The 20,778-nt window shown below is 36.8% G+C and overlaps 2 protein-coding genes across 2 annotated transcripts in view; one reads left to right on the top strand and one right to left on the bottom strand.

Moving 5' to 3' along the window:
* The window catches only part of LOC131439389 (peroxisomal targeting signal 2 receptor), a 57,154-nt gene continuing 36,376 nt past the window's right edge, over nt 1–20,778 (top strand). Inside the window, exon 1 of the mRNA XM_058610331.1 lies at nt 1–519. The gene's annotated coding sequence lies outside the window, so the exon portion shown is untranslated. The remainder of the gene's footprint in view (nt 520–20,778) is intronic.
* On the bottom strand, nt 6,474–9,427 carry LOC131439388 (arrestin homolog). The gene is made up of 4 exons (XM_058610326.1): nt 9,102–9,427; nt 8,400–8,951; nt 8,001–8,334; nt 6,474–7,933 (listed from the first exon to the last, which is right to left on the bottom strand). The coding sequence occupies exons 1-4, from the start codon at nt 9,264–9,266 to the stop codon at nt 7,788–7,790; spliced, it is 1,197 nt and encodes a 398-aa protein (XP_058466309.1). The 5' UTR covers nt 9,267–9,427; the 3' UTR covers nt 6,474–7,787.

A 20,778-nucleotide genomic window follows, 5' to 3' on the forward strand; every position in this document is an offset into this window, starting at 1 on the left:
CACCGGAGCAGCAAGACATCGGAGGCGGAGGAGAATCTTGAAAAAGAAGCCTTTTAATTTTTAAAAGGACTCGCGTAATTCCACCAGTCGGGTGCGATTGCTCGTACTTTCGGTGGGTGTGCGTGCGTGTATGTGTGTTTGCGTGCGTATGTGCGTTTTTCTACATAACGGCGGAAAATTTTTTGCGATCTCCGGTCGCGTGTGAAAACTAGTTTTTCCTGTCTACCGAAACCAGTCAGTCGTGTGCCGGAACCAGGCTAAGGTGGAAGTGATCACTGTGATCGTGGAATCGTTGTGAGATCGAAAAGTAACCGTTTTACAACGAACTTGCATTCCGGAATTTTTCGCAGGGTGTGAAGATCAATGTTCGGTTGTCGGTTGGTAGTTACCGATAATCAGTTACCTGTTTGTGGGACTTTTGGTCCAGGAACATCAGCTGCGCAGGGCAAGTGAAGTGGAGTAAAGGTGTGTTAAATATAAACATTTCGGAAAGTGCCTTCGATTTCGCTAGATTATAAGGTTAGTTCATTTCGATATAAGAGATTAATTACATGATTCATGGTACATTCTAACGAAAGAAGTAGATTAAGTTCTTGTTATCATAGGCAAGGTTACAAATGAAGTTCAACTCATAATATGCTCATCGAAAAGTGCCAGATAGTAAGAATTTTAGTTGTTTTTTGATAAATTCAAGCTTATAAAAGTCTATGCGAACCATTCTATAAATCATTGTTTTGAGAATGGAATTTATACCTCGTAAGCCTCCTGGTTGAAAGAGATTACTAATGTAACATCTACATTAAAACTTCACCATTTTCCATCTAATCACTGAGGGAATACTACTCAATGTTAATGCATTCAAATGCTCTTCCACTACTCGGCGATCATTGGCAACAATGTCGAACTTTTTTACAATACTGAACATATGGTGTCAATGCGCTGAGCAGAGCCTTATAGCTCAGAGTTTTTGTTTTTTATTAGTCATTCCGTTTGAACTCAAAAATATACTATTTTCTGATTTGGCCAGAACTGGATGTCAGAAACATAACTGGATGACGTGAATACGAATAACACTGACATGCTTTTCCCACATATCCGAATATCGATAGTTGCGATAGATTGTGAGAATTTTGCTAACTTTCGATGCGTCATTGGCATAATTGTAATGGTACAGTTATAAGGCGGAGCACACGAGATGTTCAAATCCCACAAAAATCCAAAATCCACACAAAAAACCGTTTTAGCCATCTATGATTTTCAAATTTAAGTTAGGAATGTATATGACAATAATTTCAATAACTTAGTTTCGTAGTCATGTCGATCCGGTAATGCCTCTGACGTTACCCGCCCGCCTTTATTATCATTAGTTGGAACACAATTTTTAGAATTTGAATAAGATTTAAAAAGTGTGAGTTTTTAGAACCAAACGTCACTTGTTCAACATTTTGAAAAAAAATATTTAATCGACAAGGCCGTTAACAGGGAAGGAGGAAATCCCCTGCGGGAACGGACTTTTTCAGGGGGCCCGACAATTCGAGGACTTAAGATTGTGTTTGATTCTTCGCAATGAAAGAAATATTCAAAAAAATATGTAGTTATGATTCTTTATGAGAATCTGCTGCAGTGCAAGTTTTTTTTTTGTGAAAATATCGAGTTGTTCCTGGGATATGGCTGCTGAAAGTTTCGCCTATATATCGATATTTGAAGATTTATATTAGTTTCATTTAGTTTAGAAAACGTACTTGGTCAATGTTTGTAAAGTATATTTTTTTATTTTCAGAGTAAAACAACTACGAATAGTATTTACCTTATAGTAACGAATAACCGAATTCACTGATAACTGCCAACTATCAGTGAAGGAATGGTATCGGAAAAAAATATTTCTGTTTATATTTAGATTTCTGGAAATCTGGCAGTGCTGCTTGTGAATACAGGGTGCACCATCTGAATCGGGGCAATGCAAAGATTGAATAATCTCGAAAGCTTTCCAAAGATTTCATAAAAATTGTTTCCCAGACAGATAGTTGACAAAGTGGTCAGTGGAGTGAAATCTGGAACTCTAGGTGACCAGTTAATATTTCGTTTTCGGACACAAACACATACCGGAAATTCCGGTACAACAAAGTGTACCCTCGTATATCAATCGTCATTGATTGCCGTATTGATCCTTAGTTTTGGAGATCTATTACAGACTCGTGTATCAAAATATAATTAAGGCAATACGACGCTTAATGTCACTTTTGTTGTTAGGGGAAAGTGGGGAATTTCGTGATTCTAACTTATAGCTCACACGAAAATCGTTATTTTTTAACACTGGAGAAATAAAAGTTGAACTAAAAGTAAATTGCTACGCTTTAGGAATTTTTGAATTTAAGAATTCGAATTTATTTCATTTGAAAAATTGTGGGGCATTTCGAACTATTTTTTAAACTGCGAAAATTAGAACCAATATTGATGTAAAAGTCTACTTAATGGTTAGAATAAACTCAAAAGCTCGTAGTTTCTTCAAACAACCTCATTAAGTAACTGTAATTTGTTTTAAGATGACTAATAATGCACAGTTAAAAGAATAAAAGATTCATCTTGGATTGAACCTACAGCAAATTGGTTTTATCCCAAATTTAATCTGTCTAGAACAAGCCCTCATCAAGTCTGTATGGTGTCGAATACTAAATATTATTTTTCTTATAAGGCGCTGTCCATAAAAGACGTCACGCCGCAAGGGGGAGGGGGGTGTTTCATAAAACGTGACCTTTTGTGACAGGGGGAAGGGGGGGAGGTTTTTGGAATGTAACGTCCAATATTTTCAATGAGCGCATTTTTGAAATACCTAATTATATTACTGCTTTGTCCTATTTCCTGAAAAAATCTCCACAATAAACATTTACATTCTATAGGAAAACGTGTATTTGTTGATGTAAAAGCTTCTTCTTGTAAATTCGGAAGTGAATGATGCAGGAAATCATATCTGTTGTGATCAGCAAAAGTGCACGGAGGAGCGAGTAAATTAGCGAAATTAATAAATTTTGCCTAATATGAGTAAAAAAGAAAAAGATGCCTTCAAACGGTTTAACTTAAATTATGCACTGACATTTTTTTCAGTAATTTAATTTTCTAGCATTGATAATTGTATATCATAAGAATTTCTCTTATCTGATTCTGATGCAGTTTATTCAAATGTACTCCATTTGAAAAAGGGCGGGAGATCAACGATTTCAGACGTAGATCATGTCATGTCTTATCTGGATCATATGTGATTTTCCTCCACCAACATCAAAGCTTATCGAATCATCCAATGATTGAACTTACATAAATCAAGAATCATTTTAGCTCAAAATCACTACCCATTGTGTGACGGAAGATCAGTACCGATATTGATCGATGTGATTTAAAATTCACTGATCAACTGATCATGAAAAGATTCTCCGGCAGTGATCTCGTTTTGATGAGGTTTTGTATGCTACACTAAGGAAATATTATTCTTTACCTAAAACAATAATATATCTGTGTACCCCTAGGAGGAATAAAACAGATGATTTAAATGTTTCATCAATTCCAACCAAATACTTTTGTTAAATTATATAATTGATATTAATAAAATAATTCCGATGATTTTATAGTTTTAGGGATATTTTTTAATCTAATAACAGCATGTAATAAATCGATTTTTCCCTCATGTTTGTATGGTTTGTCATACATATTGAGAATGTATTGAGATGAATTTTATTTATTTTGAATTCGTGACATGTGACATAGGGGAGGTGAGAGGTCTTTGCTTCTGTGACAATTTGTGACAAAGGGGGGATGGGGAGTCAAAAATCGTCAAAAAAGCGTGACGTCTTTTATGGACAGCCCCTAAGAGTATGAAGCCTCTAAAAAGCAAAATTGTATTCACAATAAGTTTAATAGTTTGCCCCCGGCAAAAGTCCAATACCGGTTAAAACTGGAGCAAAATAGAGAAAAATACTCCGAATTTTATGGATTATGACGGACGATTGACGATTGATCGCTAAAAATGACTCCTTCTGCCTCTATGAAGTCGGTAAATTTATAATCTGTGAACATTTTACAAAACATTTGTTGAAAGTTTTACGTATCCTGAGAGCAACTTCAGGAGCTGAAAGTTTTATATGGGTGATCTATAGTATAACTAAAACTGAAACAAACGTATCCCCAGTCAGCCGTTCTAGTTTAATTAATTCGAACAGTTCTACTGTCAAATTTAAAACTGGTATACAATGCCGTTCCATTTTTTCTTTATTTGAAACACGACTAAAGCGCTACTGAGGCTACCAGTTTCTTTTGTTATAATTTCCGGTTTTAAATTTTAAAACTGACATAAATTATGCACCTAGAGCTAGAACACTCCTGAACATGCCCTGAAATGATATCCAACTTGAGCGATTGAGCGGATGACATTCCGCTAAAATCCCATTCAGAGCCTACTTCAAGATAATACCGAATAGTCATCTTTCATGCGGTCAAGCACACGCTTAGAAAAAGTTACTCAGAGTTTGAGTACTAGTTACTCATTTTCAGATGGTACATGGAGACGTCAAAAATTGAGTAGTTACCATCAATGATATTGAGTAACTCCTACTCTAAATTTGAGTTAACCGCTAGAGCTTTTATGTTATTATTCGCAAGATCAGTTTAAAAGTTGCAATAACAATTTGTAGAAACAGGTTCAATTTTTTGTTAGTGAGATCGCGTATTTCAAGGGTGAATCGCTTAACACAAACGGTGTTGGTTGTGCAATCGACGCAGATATTGTGTCCAGGAGTGCTCCGTATTGTGCTTCAGATTGGAAACGAATATGCTCAAATGTCATTTATGAGAAATAAGTGTCTGATTGATGCCTAAGCATTACTAATATGTATGTATGTATTTTTATGCATGTTTGGTATATGTGAAATAAAATTTGACTCAAAATTTGATTGCTAGTAACTCTAGTTTTACCACATGTACAAATAAAGTATTACTCAGTGAATGAGTAGATTTTACCCAAATATCGTTTCCAGTGGAAGAACTCAAATTTGAGTAACTGCGGAGTTACTCTAAATTACAGTTGTTCCACTTTTTGTGTTGATGAGTGGGATCCTACTCATTTTTGAGTAACTATTTTTAAGCGTGCATAAAATTATGGCCTGCTCGTCTCGAAGTTTGCTTTGTCTCGTTTCACAATTCTCGGTTGATTTTCCAAATGCCCGTATGAGCAAGTGACAGTTTCTCTTTCAATTATTGTAACGTGATGATAAAGTTTTCCTTGGATTTAAATTCTGCTTAAAAGTCGAAGATTTCGGGTAGAGTTTAGCGTGGTAAACGTGAAAACCGCTTGGTAATTAATGAAAAAGAAAGTAAACAAAGAGAAACTGTCCCTTGCGCTTACGACCTTTTGAAAGATTAACCGAGAATTGAAGTTCTTCTTTCATCTGAATTACTGAAGGCAAAAGTCGGATGAATGCCACTTAGTCTGGAAAATCCGTTTAAATATTTTTGAATGCAATAACCATATAAAAATCTGGAGAGTAAGAACCAGTCTCGGATTTTGCAATGCAAGAATCGTTTATAAACATATTAATTGGCATTCAAAGTTTTTACCAACTGTCGCTTTGGATGAGGCATGATTTGCCTGTTTGCTACGGGCAACCTGATCTATGCTGCGTTTACACAGTGGCAGTCGGTAAAAACTATGTTTTGGAATAACCGGTTAAGTTTTGTTCGGTTCTTGCATTCAAAGTTTTTTTTTGTAGGGTTCTAACAAAAAAAATGTATATGAACGATTCTTGCATTGCGAAATCCAAGTCCAATTCTTGCTGTCAGTGTTTATACCCGGTTTTTGTTTCAAAAATACTTTAACGGGTTTTCCAATCTAAGTTGCACTTATCCGAATTTTTACTTTACGTTTTTTTTGTACTTGTAATTATTTCTCGGTTGATTTTTCAGAAGGCCGTGAAAGCAAGTGACAGTTTCTTTTTGTTTACTTTCTCTTTCGATTATTGTAATGTGATTATAAAGATTTTCTTGGAAGTCGAATGTTTCGGATATCATTTTAAGCGAAGAGTTGAGTGATAAACGTGGAAACCGCTTGATAATTAAAAGAAGAGAAAAATTCTTCTGAAAAATTAACCGAGATTTTACACTCGCAGTTTTGTGGTACCAAAACAATAACAAAAATCGTTGTTTGCAGTCGGAATCAGACTAACATCTTGAAATATTTTTCTGCGTGATAAAATAAAATAAATCTGTACGGAATCAAAATCAAATCTGTCAAATTTTGAGGCTGAAATCAGAACAATAAAACTAATTGTTTTTGAAGCTGTCAAATTACCAATTCATTATTGCCAATTGTATCTTTTCTTTCATTGTTATTTTACAACGTAGTAAGCGTGATAATAACTGAAACACCAAAATAAAATCTATGCACCTTCGACTAACTATCGCTATTGCCTAGTTTCAAAAATTAGCCTGACTTTGACATTCATGAAATCATTTTTTTATTTGCATTTTAAGTTTAAGTTTACACAAAACAGAACTGATAATGTTAAAAAAACGAAAAAATAAAAAACAGGTTAAACCTGAACCCATACTAGATAGTCCTAGGTATCTCAACTATTCGTAATCTGAATCGAAATCCTGCCGCTTCCGGACAGGGCCACGTTCCTGCGGCTAGTCTCCCGTCAACCGGAAGATGAAGGATTTCCCAGATTGGATGCTGGGTGTGGTGGAGTACAATTGGCCAGCATTTGGAAAGATAGTAAGGAAACAACAAACTCCAGCCGTAAATCCAGCGAGAACCACTCGAATAACGCACACACTGAATTCCAGTCGGTTGCCAGTCGAGACCGCGGCCAGATTTTGCCGTTTCGTACATTGAAGCTGTCGTTCGCAACTCACCCTGTTCCATCACATAGAGTCAGTTGCATTTTTTCCTAAATCTAAGTTCGGTCAGTTCGGTTACACTCAGGACTCCAACAATTCGCTTCATCAAGCACCGGACCGGCCGGAGTCCTTCGCATAAGCGCTGTTCCGAGTGTGTAGCTTATTTGTCTTGTTTTTTTTCTTTATTTAATTATTATTTCGGTTCGTTTCACTTCTGGTATCGTTTCTTGGCTTGTGAATGCTCGATTGACTGATCAATTTTGATGTGTTTGCAAATTATTTGTCTCGTGATGGTAAACAACTGCGCAGTTATTTGAGTTCTTGTTCTAAAATCAATCGGTGAATCAAGACTGGTTTTGTTACTTGCTGGTATTTTTTTGTTGTTTTTTTTCATCATTTTTTGCATTTTAAAACTAAATATAGAAAATGTTTCAAAAAAAAAAAACTTAAAGCAGAGCGCAAATCAACAATCAGAAATATCACATATGGCGTTTTCGTTTTTAATTTGCACTACACCGGTGCAGTGCTACACTGAGGCATGAATAAACGAACAAAAATGACGAAAACATAAACAGTAACCATTGACTACAATACACGATTCCATTGCACAGAGCTACACCAAACTTTTGATGAGTGCTACACCAGTGGTATCGGTGCAGAAAAAGTGTAGCACTGGTGTAGTGCAATTGGTAAAAACGAACGGTTTCAGTGCAGCTTTCGCTACACCAGTGTAGTGCAATTTAAAAACGAAAACGACAATAGTTTTTCGATAGAAAGTGCTTCCGTAACAATAATAGGCCTATTCAAACTGTCACTGAAAAACATAAACGGAAACTATTGCTCGTAATCTGTAACTAAAAGCTGAAAGCATGCGACTGAAAGTGCTAACCTGCGACAGGATTAGCTTATTCTGGCTCATTCATTCGCAGACGAGCGAAGTCCTCGAAGACGATGTTGTCGTCATCGTCGGCGTAGTGAGAGTTCTCGTAGCGGTGGCGTTCGATCGACTTCATTTTCTTCATGGCGTTGACGCGTTCACGCTCAGCAGTTCCTACAATCGAGAAGATGATTCGTTCATTCGTTGTACAATTGAAAATTCCGAGAGCAAAATATCTCACCAGGAGCTGGAGTCAACAGCTTGAAGGGAACGTCAGTCTGCAGCTCTCCGCCAAGGGTTCCACAGTTCAGCTTGACTCGCAGCGAGTACGAAATGACGATACCCATGGCGTCACCATGGTTCTTGCCCTCGCAGATCAGCGTCGACGAGGCCAAGTTGACATCCTCGTCCTTCAGGTGTCCGTCGAGGGCAATTCCGCGACGGTCCTTGTTGCTGGAAGCCAACGGGACCAGGAAGAACGACTTGGTGAAGCTTGCTCCCGGTGTGATCGGGCAACCTTCACGAGTTTCCAGCGAAGCGATGTGTTTGCTGAACTGGGCGTTGACCATTGTGACCTGTTGGAAACATAATTTGGTAAGCGGTTTTCGTTTCGTTAGGAATTTAGTAGAAACCGTCGAACCTCGCAGTGCTGCACAACGAAGCACTTGATGCTCTTGACCGTTTTGCGGGAGTTGTTAGTAATCACGATGTTGGCGGCGATCTTTTCACCATGGTAGTACACCTCCCGATCCAGCGTCACCTCCAGGTTGATCTTGCCCTGCGAGAAAGTGAATCCCTTGCTGACCAACGACGAAGGCAGACGGCGTCCGCGGGTAGCCGGAGCATGCTGGAGTTTCTTGATCAGCAGATTCACGCTGCTGCGCTTGTGACCCTTCTCCTCGTCCTCTTCGCCGACGTAGATCTTGATCGAGTACTCGACACCGAGCGGTTTACCCTGGTCATCCTCGCCGGCCTGCAGTGTGACCGAGCTAGGCGACATGTTCGGGAAGTGGAAGGTGAACGGATACGCGTTGGCACCGAGCTTCTTGACCAGGCGCTCCTGCATCGGGGTCATCTCCATCTTGGAGTTCACCATCGGGTAGACCTGCTCCTTGCAGAGGCAGATCTCCTTGGAGAACTTGACCCCCATGACCTCATCCTCCTCGCGACCATATCGGTAAGTGGTGATTAGCTGTGAACGAGAAAGTCCATGTTTAGTTTGCGAGTTGATACAATTGAAAGGCGATTAGAATGAACTGTTGTAAATTCGGAACACAGACAGCGCGTCGACTTAAGTCGTCCATCGATAATCACAATCACACCAAAAAAAATGGACACCAACCTGTCCATACACCCGACGGCCACGCAGGTAATCCTGATCCAGCACGACGACTCCATCGACCGGTTCGCAGTATTCTACGTGGTCGATAAAGTCACGCTTGCCGAGATAGACGGTGATCTTTCCATTTGGCGCGGCTTTCTTGTAAACTTTTACTGCTACAACCATCACTGGTTCTTTTTATTCGTAAACTTTTACTCGGTTTGCAAAAATACAACTGTTAGCTAAACTTCGTTTGTTTCTTCGGTTTGGAGTATCCGTTGGATCTCAGAACTCGAACTTAGCTATGCTATGCTATTTGGTTAGAACAACAACCAGAAGTGCGGTTGTCCACTGGTTCGACAAAAGTTTTTATACCTTTCCCGAAGCTGGCACTGCAAAGGCTTCTCCGTGTTCTGTCCCATCTAACTACATTATCGAATTTGTTTTCACGCCATTTGTTTGCCGTACGAACAGGCAAATGGTTATGTGACTTCCTCGCACGGTCCCTGTGCTAATCCTGTTTTGGCAGGCTGGAACGCAATGACCGGGACACAACAGGCAGCGTAATAGTGCCGCGTGACGTCATTTCTTCGAGGCGAAGAATGCCGGAATGTCGTGCTAATGTTTGCTATGGAACAAAAGAATACTCCTAAGTTTAGTCCAATTCAATGTAACGAATTGAATGTTTTCGGAAATTTTTTTTTCGGTATGATTCTGCAAAATAGGCAACAAACTTTTGACCGGTTTTTACGTGAACAGCAGAGCAATATAATTTATGTTTGTATTTGAATTATCAGCTTCAGTCAGCGTAGTGTGAACCTCCGGATCTGAATCTCAAATCCAGATGACATTCAATAACGGGTGTGTTTAGTACATTTGTTTTTTTCCAATAGGAACTACTCTATTGTCTGAAAGTTGTTTTGCCAGTGTAAAGTGACGTCTCTACTCAGTATTATTCGGCAAATCATCATGAATAGGTTAACTTCCGAACAACGCTTCCAAATCGTGGAAATTTATTTTCAAAATCCATGTTCAATTAAAACTGTTTACAGAGCACTTCGTGAATTTTATGGTGCACATATTCGTCCGTCTGAGACCACCGTAGAGAACGTAATTACCAAATTTCGGTCTACATTAACTCTTTTGAATGCTAAGCCATCAATAAATGTACTGTTTGGTGCAGTCTATGGGCTCGCGGAATCATCAGTAATTATTTCTTTAAAAATGAAGTAGGACTACGCTTTACTATGAATGTAAATCGATACAGAACCATAATCAATGCCAAATTTTTGTTGCCAAATCTTCAAGATATGGCTGTGGATGAAATGTGATTTCAACAGGATGGTGCCACTTGACATACTGCGGCCGATACAATCGACTTATTGAAAGAACATTTCAACGACTCCATTATTTTGAGAATTGAACCGGTGAATTAGCCTCCGCGTTCGTGTGATTTGATGCCACTCGATTATTTTTTGTGGAGATACGTGAAGTCATTGGTTTATAGGGATAAACCAGTAACGATTGATGCTTTGGAAACCATTGCTGAAATGCTTGAAAAAGTGGTCGAAAATTTGACCTCCATATTGACCTTTATGAAAAATAGTCGTTGCGGCCATATTCCCGAAACCATATTTAAATGTAAAAGGTCAAGAATTTATCTACAAAATGAAAAAAAGACCATATTATAATTTGGCATTTGTTTTTTTTTAATTTCAAATCAGCAAGCTCTTAAAATACACCCTTTATAAGTGATGTAACTGAAAAGTCGCGTTGTTTTTCGATCCGCACATTTTTTTCATAAAACGATCATAAATTATCAAATTCTAATGTATTTGCTGGTACTTTTGTTTTTGAGAATGTTGTCGAATATGCAATGTAAGCGCTGAAGCTCACTTTTGTGATCTAACCGAATCAATCTGAAAGAACTTGTGTGAGAAGTTATCAGTCGAGTTATTCGTGTCCGAATGTAAAATGTAAAATGAATTGAATGATAAGAGAAAGGCATTATCACACCACTATCTGTAAAATATTACATGTGAATTTGCCACATATAAGCAGAGTTGGGAATAATCAAAATTTCGAAAATCTCAACTGAAATTTTTCACAAGTAATTTTTAGATTCACTCATTAAAGCCGGGGTAAATTAAATGATATTAATAATAATAGATTCACTCAGTCAGTACTGATTTTTGACAACGCGATTCTCACTGAAACTGATTTCGCATGGCAAAAAATCATTTGTGAAAAGTTCACTAGCGAACATTCTGCTCAATGATATTCAAGAATAATGTTCGCACACTGAATATATTTATTATTATTATTAATAATAATAATCCGGAAAATATATTTGATATGATTGGGAAATGAATTTTCATAGACGTTGTATCTCAACCCTTTGCAGAATACATGAGGAATACCTTATGATCAAAAAAGAACCGGAATTTTCATTTTAAAATTCCCGCGCTTGTCCAATCGGTAAACTTTTATTCTCTCAACGTTGGCAACACTTTTATACACATTCTATCAAATTTTGACGCATATCGTACGATTAGTTTTTGTTTGGCGTCTATACAAAGAAGTTAAAAAATTTTCGTGTGGCGATTTTTATAATGGATGAAAATTTAGAACAACGTGTGTGCATCAAATTTTGTGTTGCAAATGGATTTAAGTGTTTCGAAACGTTGAAAATGTTAGAAAAGGCCTTTGGTGAATCGTGTCTAGGAAAAACACAGGCATACTGATGTTTTGGGTTTGAAACGCGTCGCTTCTCGGCTGGTGCCAAAAAAGCTGAATTTTGAATAATGCGCCGGCTCACACAGCGTTGGTTGTGTCGCAGTTTTTGGCCAAAAACTCAACTAGTATCATCAACCAAGCACCGTACTCTCCAGATATGGCCCCGTGTGACTTTTTCCTCTTCCCCAGACTCCAATTGCCATTGCGGGGAACGCGTTTTGATACCATAGATACCATAAAAGAGAATTCGCTGCGTGAACTAAAGGCCATACCTTCGGCGGCCTATAAAACTTGTATGGAAAATTGGATCAAGCGTTGACATGGATGTATTGCCGCATTGAAATTTTGCGTTTCTTAGTAAAATTCCATTCTTTTTTGATCCTAAGGTAAATTCGCCGATGAACAAAAACTGAACCATTCTGAAAAAGTTGTAATTATAATAAAAACATTATTAAAAACAATCACAGAGCATATTATGCAACTGATACTAGCCATGCCATGCCATTTAACTTGAAGAACGTACGCGGAAGTAACAGGAACGCAGACTACCGCTGTGCCAATTCAAACACGCCATTCAAACATTGCGCCTACTGTGTGCTAAATAGCGTTTTATTGGATTAAATCTAAACAGTACAGTGAAATCAGCCAGCTGGAATTAAAACAGCCTTTCGTCGCTATAATCACTTTTAGGAATGTAGCAGAAATATGTTAAATTTTGCACGAGTCACTTCGGTGTCGAACTGAAGCGTAGTGGATATTTAGCATCGAAGTATCATCGGAGACTCTTCTCCCTTTCGAATATCTCTTTAGCGATATTTCTTTTGGTAAAAATTCGTCATCAAGTTTCACTAACACAAAAAAATCACTTGTGAACTTCCAGATGTGGATGTTCCATGAATGAAAATCTCGTGTGTTTTTTCAGTCACTGTTTTTTTTAGAAAATCTCTAGGACTGATTTTTATCACGAGTAATAGTGAAATGAACTTTCTCTGATAAATATTTTCCCATTTTCTTAATATGCGCTGTGATGGTTCCGTCGATAAACAGATGTACATTGTGATCCATTGTTTCTCGGCTTAAGTCCTAGTCGCTTCCGTTCATCTTTTGCTTTTAATTTTGTTGGAATTGAAGTCATAAATTTCAAGATCGCTCGTTGAATTCTTGAGCCATGAAGTTTCAAATCGCCCATTAAATTCAGATGTTACTGCTGGTTTAGTTCAACTTGTACGGTGTTACTGTTGAATCGCCGTTCTGTTCATCATCCAGCGGGACTTGGGATTCACTAGTCGTACTAGTCGGATTTTTAATATTGTGGTGAGAATTTTAGCGAATGTTTCGATAACTTGCCAGGTCTGCCAAAGCGGTTATGTGTTTTACAATATTGGCAAATGGTCAGCTTATTATCGTATGTGATAAGCGATTTGAATTAGAATCTACCGGTTTTGCAAATCAAGTAAAAACGAATTGATTTGTTCAATCGCATTCGTAATCAGTGTTGGGAAAATCATGATCAGAAAAAGTTCAGTTTAGTTCATAAGATTTTCTCTAAAAAAATACACTTCCAAAATTTTCATTTATAAAACAAGCATCCACAAAACTCTGAATCTCCAAGTTCATAATTAATTTTTTGTGTCAACGAAACTTGATGACAAATTTTCACCCATAGAAATATCGCTAAAGAGAAAATCGAAAGGGAAAAGAGTCTCCGATGATTTTTCAATGCTGAATTTCCACTACACTTCAGTTCGACACCTAAGTGATTCGTACAAGATTGAATAATTATATTTTTAACAATACAAAAATCTCTACTGAATAAATTGAGAAATAATAACTGCGATATTTTCGATGCACGTAGGGTGGTCAATATGAAGCGACCAAAAACTGTTTTAATTCCAGTTGGTTGGTTACACTGCACTATTTTGATTAAACACTACAAAACGCTTTTTAGCATGTATTTGATTTATAGAAGGAGTGCAGCATTTTGCATGTCTCAAACGCACAGCAGCCGCAGCGTTCGAATGGCGCGTTTTAATTGTACTAGCGATAGCCTGCGCTCCTGTTACTCCTGCATATGATATTCAAGCTAATTTGGCTAATATTTTTAGTCAGATGTCAGATATTAATGGTTTTTTATAATCATTATAACTATCATTAATCACAGCACTTGCTGCTTTAATCAATGATATTACTTCACCAGTACGGTATTGTTGAATGAATTTCAAATATATCACTACTATTAATCCACTTATCAACTACCTCACGCACACTGAACATTTTCAAAAAGGTTTTGTTTTTCTTAATCGGCGAATTTTTTCATCATGTAATCTTCAAAGGGTATGATCATTCATTTTTCAAAAAATCTCCTATTCGAGAATCATATTAGATATATTGTGCGAACTTTTTCTTAAGTATCATCGAGAAGAATGTTCGTTAGTGAACTTTTCACAACGGATTTTCTGCCATGTGAAATCAGTTTCGGTGAAAATTGCGTTTGCGAAAAATTAGTACTGAACTATTCTGCAGTTAGATTTCTGATTGATACTTTTTTGTCTGAATTTTGATTTTTTCCCAGCACTGAAAATACTAAGGTGTCGAAATAAACTAGCTGTCAACATCTGATATCTGAGGGTTCTTATGAAGCAAAAAGTTGTTAGAAATGTAAAAATAACCAAATGTGGGTTTGACACAACGATTAATGTTATTGCAATAGTGACAAATTAAAATCTGATTAGATATCGCAAATACTGTTGTTTGAAACTACAAAACAATATTTTGATAAAAATAACAAATATTTTACTTGTGCTTTTCTGTCTATTTCTTGTCATTTCAGTTCAAAATGAACAAACTCTAATTTACAAAATCTTTTAGTTAAAATAAGTTAACTTAAAGCGAATAATTATCTCAAGTAACGGTTTTGTTTGATAAAGTCGTGCATTGTTGATTAATTCTAAAAACAAAATTATTTAAAAGTCATTTTTTATAATACTTTTATTTCGATGAATATTCGTCTTAAAATTCTTGAAAACTAAGCTTTCGATTGATATTGGAAACTAAAGATATTTCAATTATGGCTCTGAAGAGTGAGGCTTTTTGCAGATAAGCACTTTTTGCGTGAGATGATCGAATTATTCGCATATCACAATCAAACCGTGGTATTTTAATTTTTAAGTCCAACTAAGATCAAACATAAAATTTGTATTTTGGAAAAATGTGCTAGACTGTGTTTTTGCAATTTTTAGTATTATTATTAATACATACGCTTGAATTGTTGAAAAGTACCTATGAAATGAATTAAATTCATAAGTTCAATTCATATTGTGTTGCTGTTGGAAACATGGTTATAAGTTGGATTCCCCAGCGAGGCTTCAGATTCACTAGTCCTACCATCGTCCATTGATTCGTCGTCGTTGTTGCTGCTATCGTTGTAGTTGGATTCATCGTCATGAGTTGAATTGTTTAGTGTTGTTGTGAATGTTCCGAATATTCCGACTGTTCTGATATCTGGCAAGGTCTGCCAAAACGGTTAGGTGTTTTTGACAGTACTGGCAGGTGGTCTGCTGATTCTCGTATGTGCGATCAGCGATTTTAAATTGAAGTCCGCCGGTTTTTAAAACCAAGTAAGAAGGGATTGACTTCTCCAAGCACATTTGTAACACACACTAAACATGGTTTCAATTTCGCTAACTGAAGGTCGAATACTGCTCTTACTGAGCTCAATATAGATTGTTGTCGAAAAGCTACTGTTGTTTTGTGTTTTGTTCTTTAAGTTTGCTCACCTCGAGATTATCTTACTGTTCACTGCGCTTTATTACATTTTGGCGAGAATTCGTTTTACTTTACTATGGAGCGCCTTTTGAAAATTCGTCGTCTAGATGAATGGGTAGATCTCAATCGTGAATATCTCGAGTTGTATTAAACGTTAAATTTTCAACATAGTGTGACAACCATAAATAGCATAAAAATTGAGTTTACTTGAACTTTTGAAAACAATGAGGAAAACTCATCGCTTGCTTATTTTGCATCCGGACAACGATTTTCTCTATCAAACTCGATGTTCAACTCTACGAGTATCAAGGGAAAACCAGGCTCGAAATCGAACATAACTTCTTGTGCGTTAGACGGAACCAGTGCAGTAAAACTTCATTCAATTCAATTGAAACTGAATGTGGAACACATTGACGATCACTCTGCTGCAGTAAACTTCACTCTCTGACACACACAATGTTTGCTGACGACCCGAACAGGCTGCTTTCAGTTCATCAATCGTTTATCTTCAATCGATGCTCAGTTTAACCACCGTCAGTTGATCTCTTGAAGTAACAAAATATCTCTTTCAATAGTGTGAGAGCGGCCTTCAAATGAGGTTCATGTAAACATTCTGATTGGTTCTAGTAAATAGATGAAATACAAACCAGATAACTGGAATATCAATCACAGATTACACATAAATTAATTGTTTCCTCCTTCAGTTTTCATTTTTAATACTTAACTCCATTTATAATTCTATTCGTTGGAACTTACTTACTACCAAGAGCGAAGGCAATGAAGCAGGTAGACTACTTGGCGCTTGAAACTGAGCAAGCAAAACTTCAAATGACTAGGTACGACTATTCAACTGACGATGAATCCTGGGAGCTTCACTTGAAAATGGCAGCAAAAGTCAAATGAATTAGTAGGGATATGCTGACGGTCGGCGGCCATAAACTTCATTTTCATTTTATATTATTCGATTGAAAATGAAATTTTACCGCACTGGACGGAACTGGACGTTGTGGTAAGCATCTTTCACCAACATTAGCAACAACAGACCTTCTGGGTAGTATGAATCTTCAAACGTTCAGTTCGTGCTCTCATTCGCTTTTCAAATTATCAGGATTCGCATTCGGCTTATGAATACTAGATCTGGATTCGGGAACTGATTTCAGAGCCCCGATTCTGGTCCACCTGAATTCGGAACTTAGTTCCAGAATATAGATTCAGGATTTAAAACTAAAAATTCTGAAACAAGATTTTGTAAATAAATTATTTCCCTAATTTGTTTTAATTCAGATTTCAAAATTCAAGATAAGTTTTGGATATAAATTCTGGAACTAAATTCTAGATTCAAACTCCGAACCAGAATTTATTCCTGAATTCAGTTTCAGAATTCAATTCCAGAAGTCAGTTTTAGAATTTAATTCCTAAATTCGGTTTCAGAATTCATTTCCTGATTTCAAGGTTCAGAATTCAGAGCCTGCATGCTGGAGCTTAATTCAGGTTCAGATCCCAGTTCTAGAACTAAATTTGTAAATTGGGTTCAGCAAATGATATCAGTTCTAGAATTCCATAACTAAATTCCTGAACTGAATTATCTGGATTACAAATCTGAATTTTGCAACTGAATTCTGAGCCCGCACAAGGTTGCGAACTGAGTTCTTGAGTTCAGTTTCAGTTTCTGAATCCTGGTCCAGAATTCAGGTTCTGGTGTAGATAAATAAAAGACAAAAGGCAAAAGGTGCTGGATAGTTTTAAAAACAGTAAAATATACCCAAAACACTATGCAGTTTTCTTCCACTGAGTATGTAAATCTACAGAAAAATACTATAACATTGTTTATTGTATTTTCTTACTCCCATTTGTTCCGCGATATTTAACTGTATTCTAGAATATGTTCCGTCATCAAAAAGTCGCACTTTAGTATTGATGCGCCGTTACAACTCAAGAAGCGAAGCAGTAAAATTGCCTAAATTCACACAATCAACCAACTAATAAAAACGGTTTTCGATAGTTCGAAAATATGAAAGATGCATGTCAATTTTATTCGTACTCACGTCCTCCAGTTATGTCTGTGATATTAACCATCCAACTTTTTATTTCTATCACCGAGACATGTCTATATTAATCAAGCTGTGTGGTGTACTGTTTAAATATATATACTTCATTGTCTGTAAAAAACAAACTTTCCCAGTATTTTGGAAGAACTCATTTAAAAAAATTAACATCCATTTGTTTTATTTTATAATTCCGAGTTATTCAAAAAGAACGGTCATGCTGAAGTAAATAAGAGAAAAGTTTAATAATCATTCGTAGGGAAACCATTTATTGTTATCTGAAAAAAGCTTGCTGAAACAAGAGGGAACAGAAAAGTGGTAAAGTTAGTTAATTTCATATATTAGTCTCAGATTGTGACTAGCTTTCTTTAGAACTAATAGCAAAAGTTTATGCATTTCGTAACTGCATAGCTCGATATAACAAAGGTCGACTAACAGAAACCCAAAATTTAACAGATGCTGTCTTTTGACTTCTGCTGAAAGAAACCAGTGAAAATACGTTCATTGTGTGACGACGTAATGCATTTCACCGTTTCTAGTGCCATCATTCCTAAATTGGCTTGCTATCTGAAATATGAATCATCGACTAATCGATAATCGTTGCCTAACTTGCTTAGCCGGAAGAAACACCGTTCGGCTCAACCCCAAACCGTCCGCCGTGGCGGTTGTCTGTTTGCTACATTAGCTGGCAACAACGAGTCACCGATCCCGACTTTGCGTTTCGGTTGCCCTAAGCTGTATAAGCTCCTTGATGTGGGTGAATCGTAGTTTATATCATAGCCCGTACTGGCGAGTGGCCAATTCCTCTTGTCAATAGTGCACACATTCTCCACTTTCGCTTCCTATCGATCGCGCCAGTTGGCTAGAGGTGCTAAACATGGATGGTACTTCAGTCAGTAGGGCTTCTCTTCGCCAGGTACCAGACCTACCTACGTTGGAAATATATACCAAGCTGCTGTTGCACATACTTTGACTTGGTCAGTTCAACATTGTGTCTTGACACGTAGTACTTTCAAGGTCAAGGTATAGAAGAAATTGATTTGTTTGGTTTTTCTTTTTTACACAAATTAAATGCTCTATGGGGATTTGAGTCGTTTGTTTCTGACAAAGTGCAAAATTTCAAGCATGATTTCCAGATTCAATACTCATACTAAGGGCTTACAGCTAGTAGTAGTCTGTCAAACAGAACATTTGGAAAGTTAAACTTGGGGTGGATTTTCTGCATCTTCTCTTGCACTTAATTCTCATCAACTTACAAACTGTTAAACAACCAACTTCAGAATCGTTTATTTCTCAAACGTATTTTGATGCTTCATACTTTTCAGAACCTGTGCATCGAAAATTTTATTACTAGCAAGTGTTTTGTTTGGAAATTTTAAAACGAAATCATTGTATTTAGTCAAATAAGCGGCGTTTCCACAAGAAGCGCTGCTTCAGATGAAGACTCGTATCATTTGGTAAGGAAAATTTCTTGAACACAAAAATTTCTCAACGATCCATACCAGATGCGATAAAATGTTGCAGTTTGGGTGTCGTAAGAGTGAAGCCGATATATGTTGCATGCTCGAAATGTTACCGGAGTGGTATAAAAAGAAAATGTTTTTGCATCATATTGTCACAGACGACGAAAAATGGACTTAGCTGGCTCGGTTGGATAAGATGTTTGCCTAGGCCATATCAATATAGTTCCAGAACAGGAACTCGGAGACCGTGACAATGAGAGCTAATAAATGACATTTTCATTGGATCAAAATAGACGAGAATGACGAGATATAAATGTCACTCTTAGCTCCGCTTGCAAATTAGAACGAGATCCATGTCCAATCAACGACATAAGCGAAACAGTAAATTCAAAATTGTTTCCCTTCTTTCAGTCATTTTCGGTTTTCAGTGAAAATCGTATGCTATGCAATGTCGATATTCAACCCAAACTTTGGGGACTTACAATGACTGAAAACGATTCACAATGATTGTTTTATTGATTTGATTTATTTTTTGCTCGAATCTAGTTTTAGTTTTGATTTCCAAAGAAGTTCTGAAGTGTAATTACTTTGATTTATCATATTTCAGACAATCTTTTTAGCCAAACGTCACAGATTTTCAATATATCAATGAAAGAGTGCAAATTGAAATTATACTGATTTTCCCTGCAGATGTTCATTTTGTTTCATCTTGTCATAGAGGAACAAGTGACGGTGGCATTGATACTCTCTTTTTTGCGATAAGCTCAGCGAAAAACTATTCCAAACTATTGAAATGATGATTATAGAGACAAACATTTGGTTTGAATTAAAGCTGGTTGATTCATCTCCCATGCAATATTTAGATTCAATCAATTAGTGGAAATTAAACCAAACCAAAACCTGCGCTCCTGTTACTGCTGTATAAGGGATTCAAGTTAAATGAGTAGTAATCATTTGTATTCACAGCCAATGAATTTGGGTGTGTTTACGAAAACGTTGTAAGTTTTCGTTCTCTCTTACACGCTAAATGAATTTTTTTATATCATTTATTCATACCCGGCTTTAACCTAGTTGCAGTCGTTCACCGGGTTTCTATATGAAATTGAACAAAGCACGCTGTGTGAAGCACAGACGCAAAGACGGTGGTGTTTTCTTCTTCTATACCAGTACTTATCGATGCGTCCTATATTTTTGGAAGCGATAGTCGGATCTGGATGAAATTGCACAGTATCTTTTAACACAATAAGAGCTTTAATATAAATCAAAATTTGTGAAAATCGGATTATCCGTTACCAAGAAATCGAAGTGAGTTCCTGTTTCGGAGTTTTTCTTCACTATTTTCGATGCGGAAACCAGGGACTATTAATTCCAAAGTAGGTTTATATATCCATCAATTTATTAGTTATTTCTATAAAAAATTGCATTTCTTTTCTCCATTACTAGTGAAATAATACTTATGAAATTGAAAATTTTTCACTTATCGCGCTTTAATACCGGATCCGAAGGTATACATCTTAGTTTGTGAAAATCGGCTTACAAATTGAGCCCGCATTTTCTCACAAATCACATTTTCACACATATCACCTTGTAAATCCAAACCCGGAATTCCAGATCCAAATAAAATTCAGGAACTTTGTATGCGACAATTATACCTTTCATTTTAATCTTAGTTTGTGAGAACAGGTTCAG

This window comes from Malaya genurostris, chromosome 3 (assembly GCF_030247185.1).
Source record: "Malaya genurostris strain Urasoe2022 chromosome 3, Malgen_1.1, whole genome shotgun sequence".
In the NCBI taxonomy this organism is placed as follows: Eukaryota; Metazoa; Arthropoda; class Insecta; order Diptera; family Culicidae; genus Malaya; species Malaya genurostris.

What these genes read in the sequence shown, in the direction of transcription:
- LOC131439388 (XM_058610326.1), bottom strand. Translation starts at nt 9,266, where the DNA reads ATGGTTGTAGCAGTAAAAGTTTACAAGAAAGCCGCGCCAAATGGAAAG. An exon ending in GCCGTCGGGTGTATGGACAG is followed by an intron (nt 8,952 to 9,101) that starts GTTGGTGTCCAT and finishes TCTCGTTCACAG; the next exon opens with CTAATCACCACTTACCGATA. An exon ending in GCTGTTGACTCCAGCTCCTG is followed by an intron (nt 7,934 to 8,000) that starts GTGAGATATTTT and finishes TCTCGATTGTAG; the next exon opens with GAACTGCTGAGCGTGAACGC.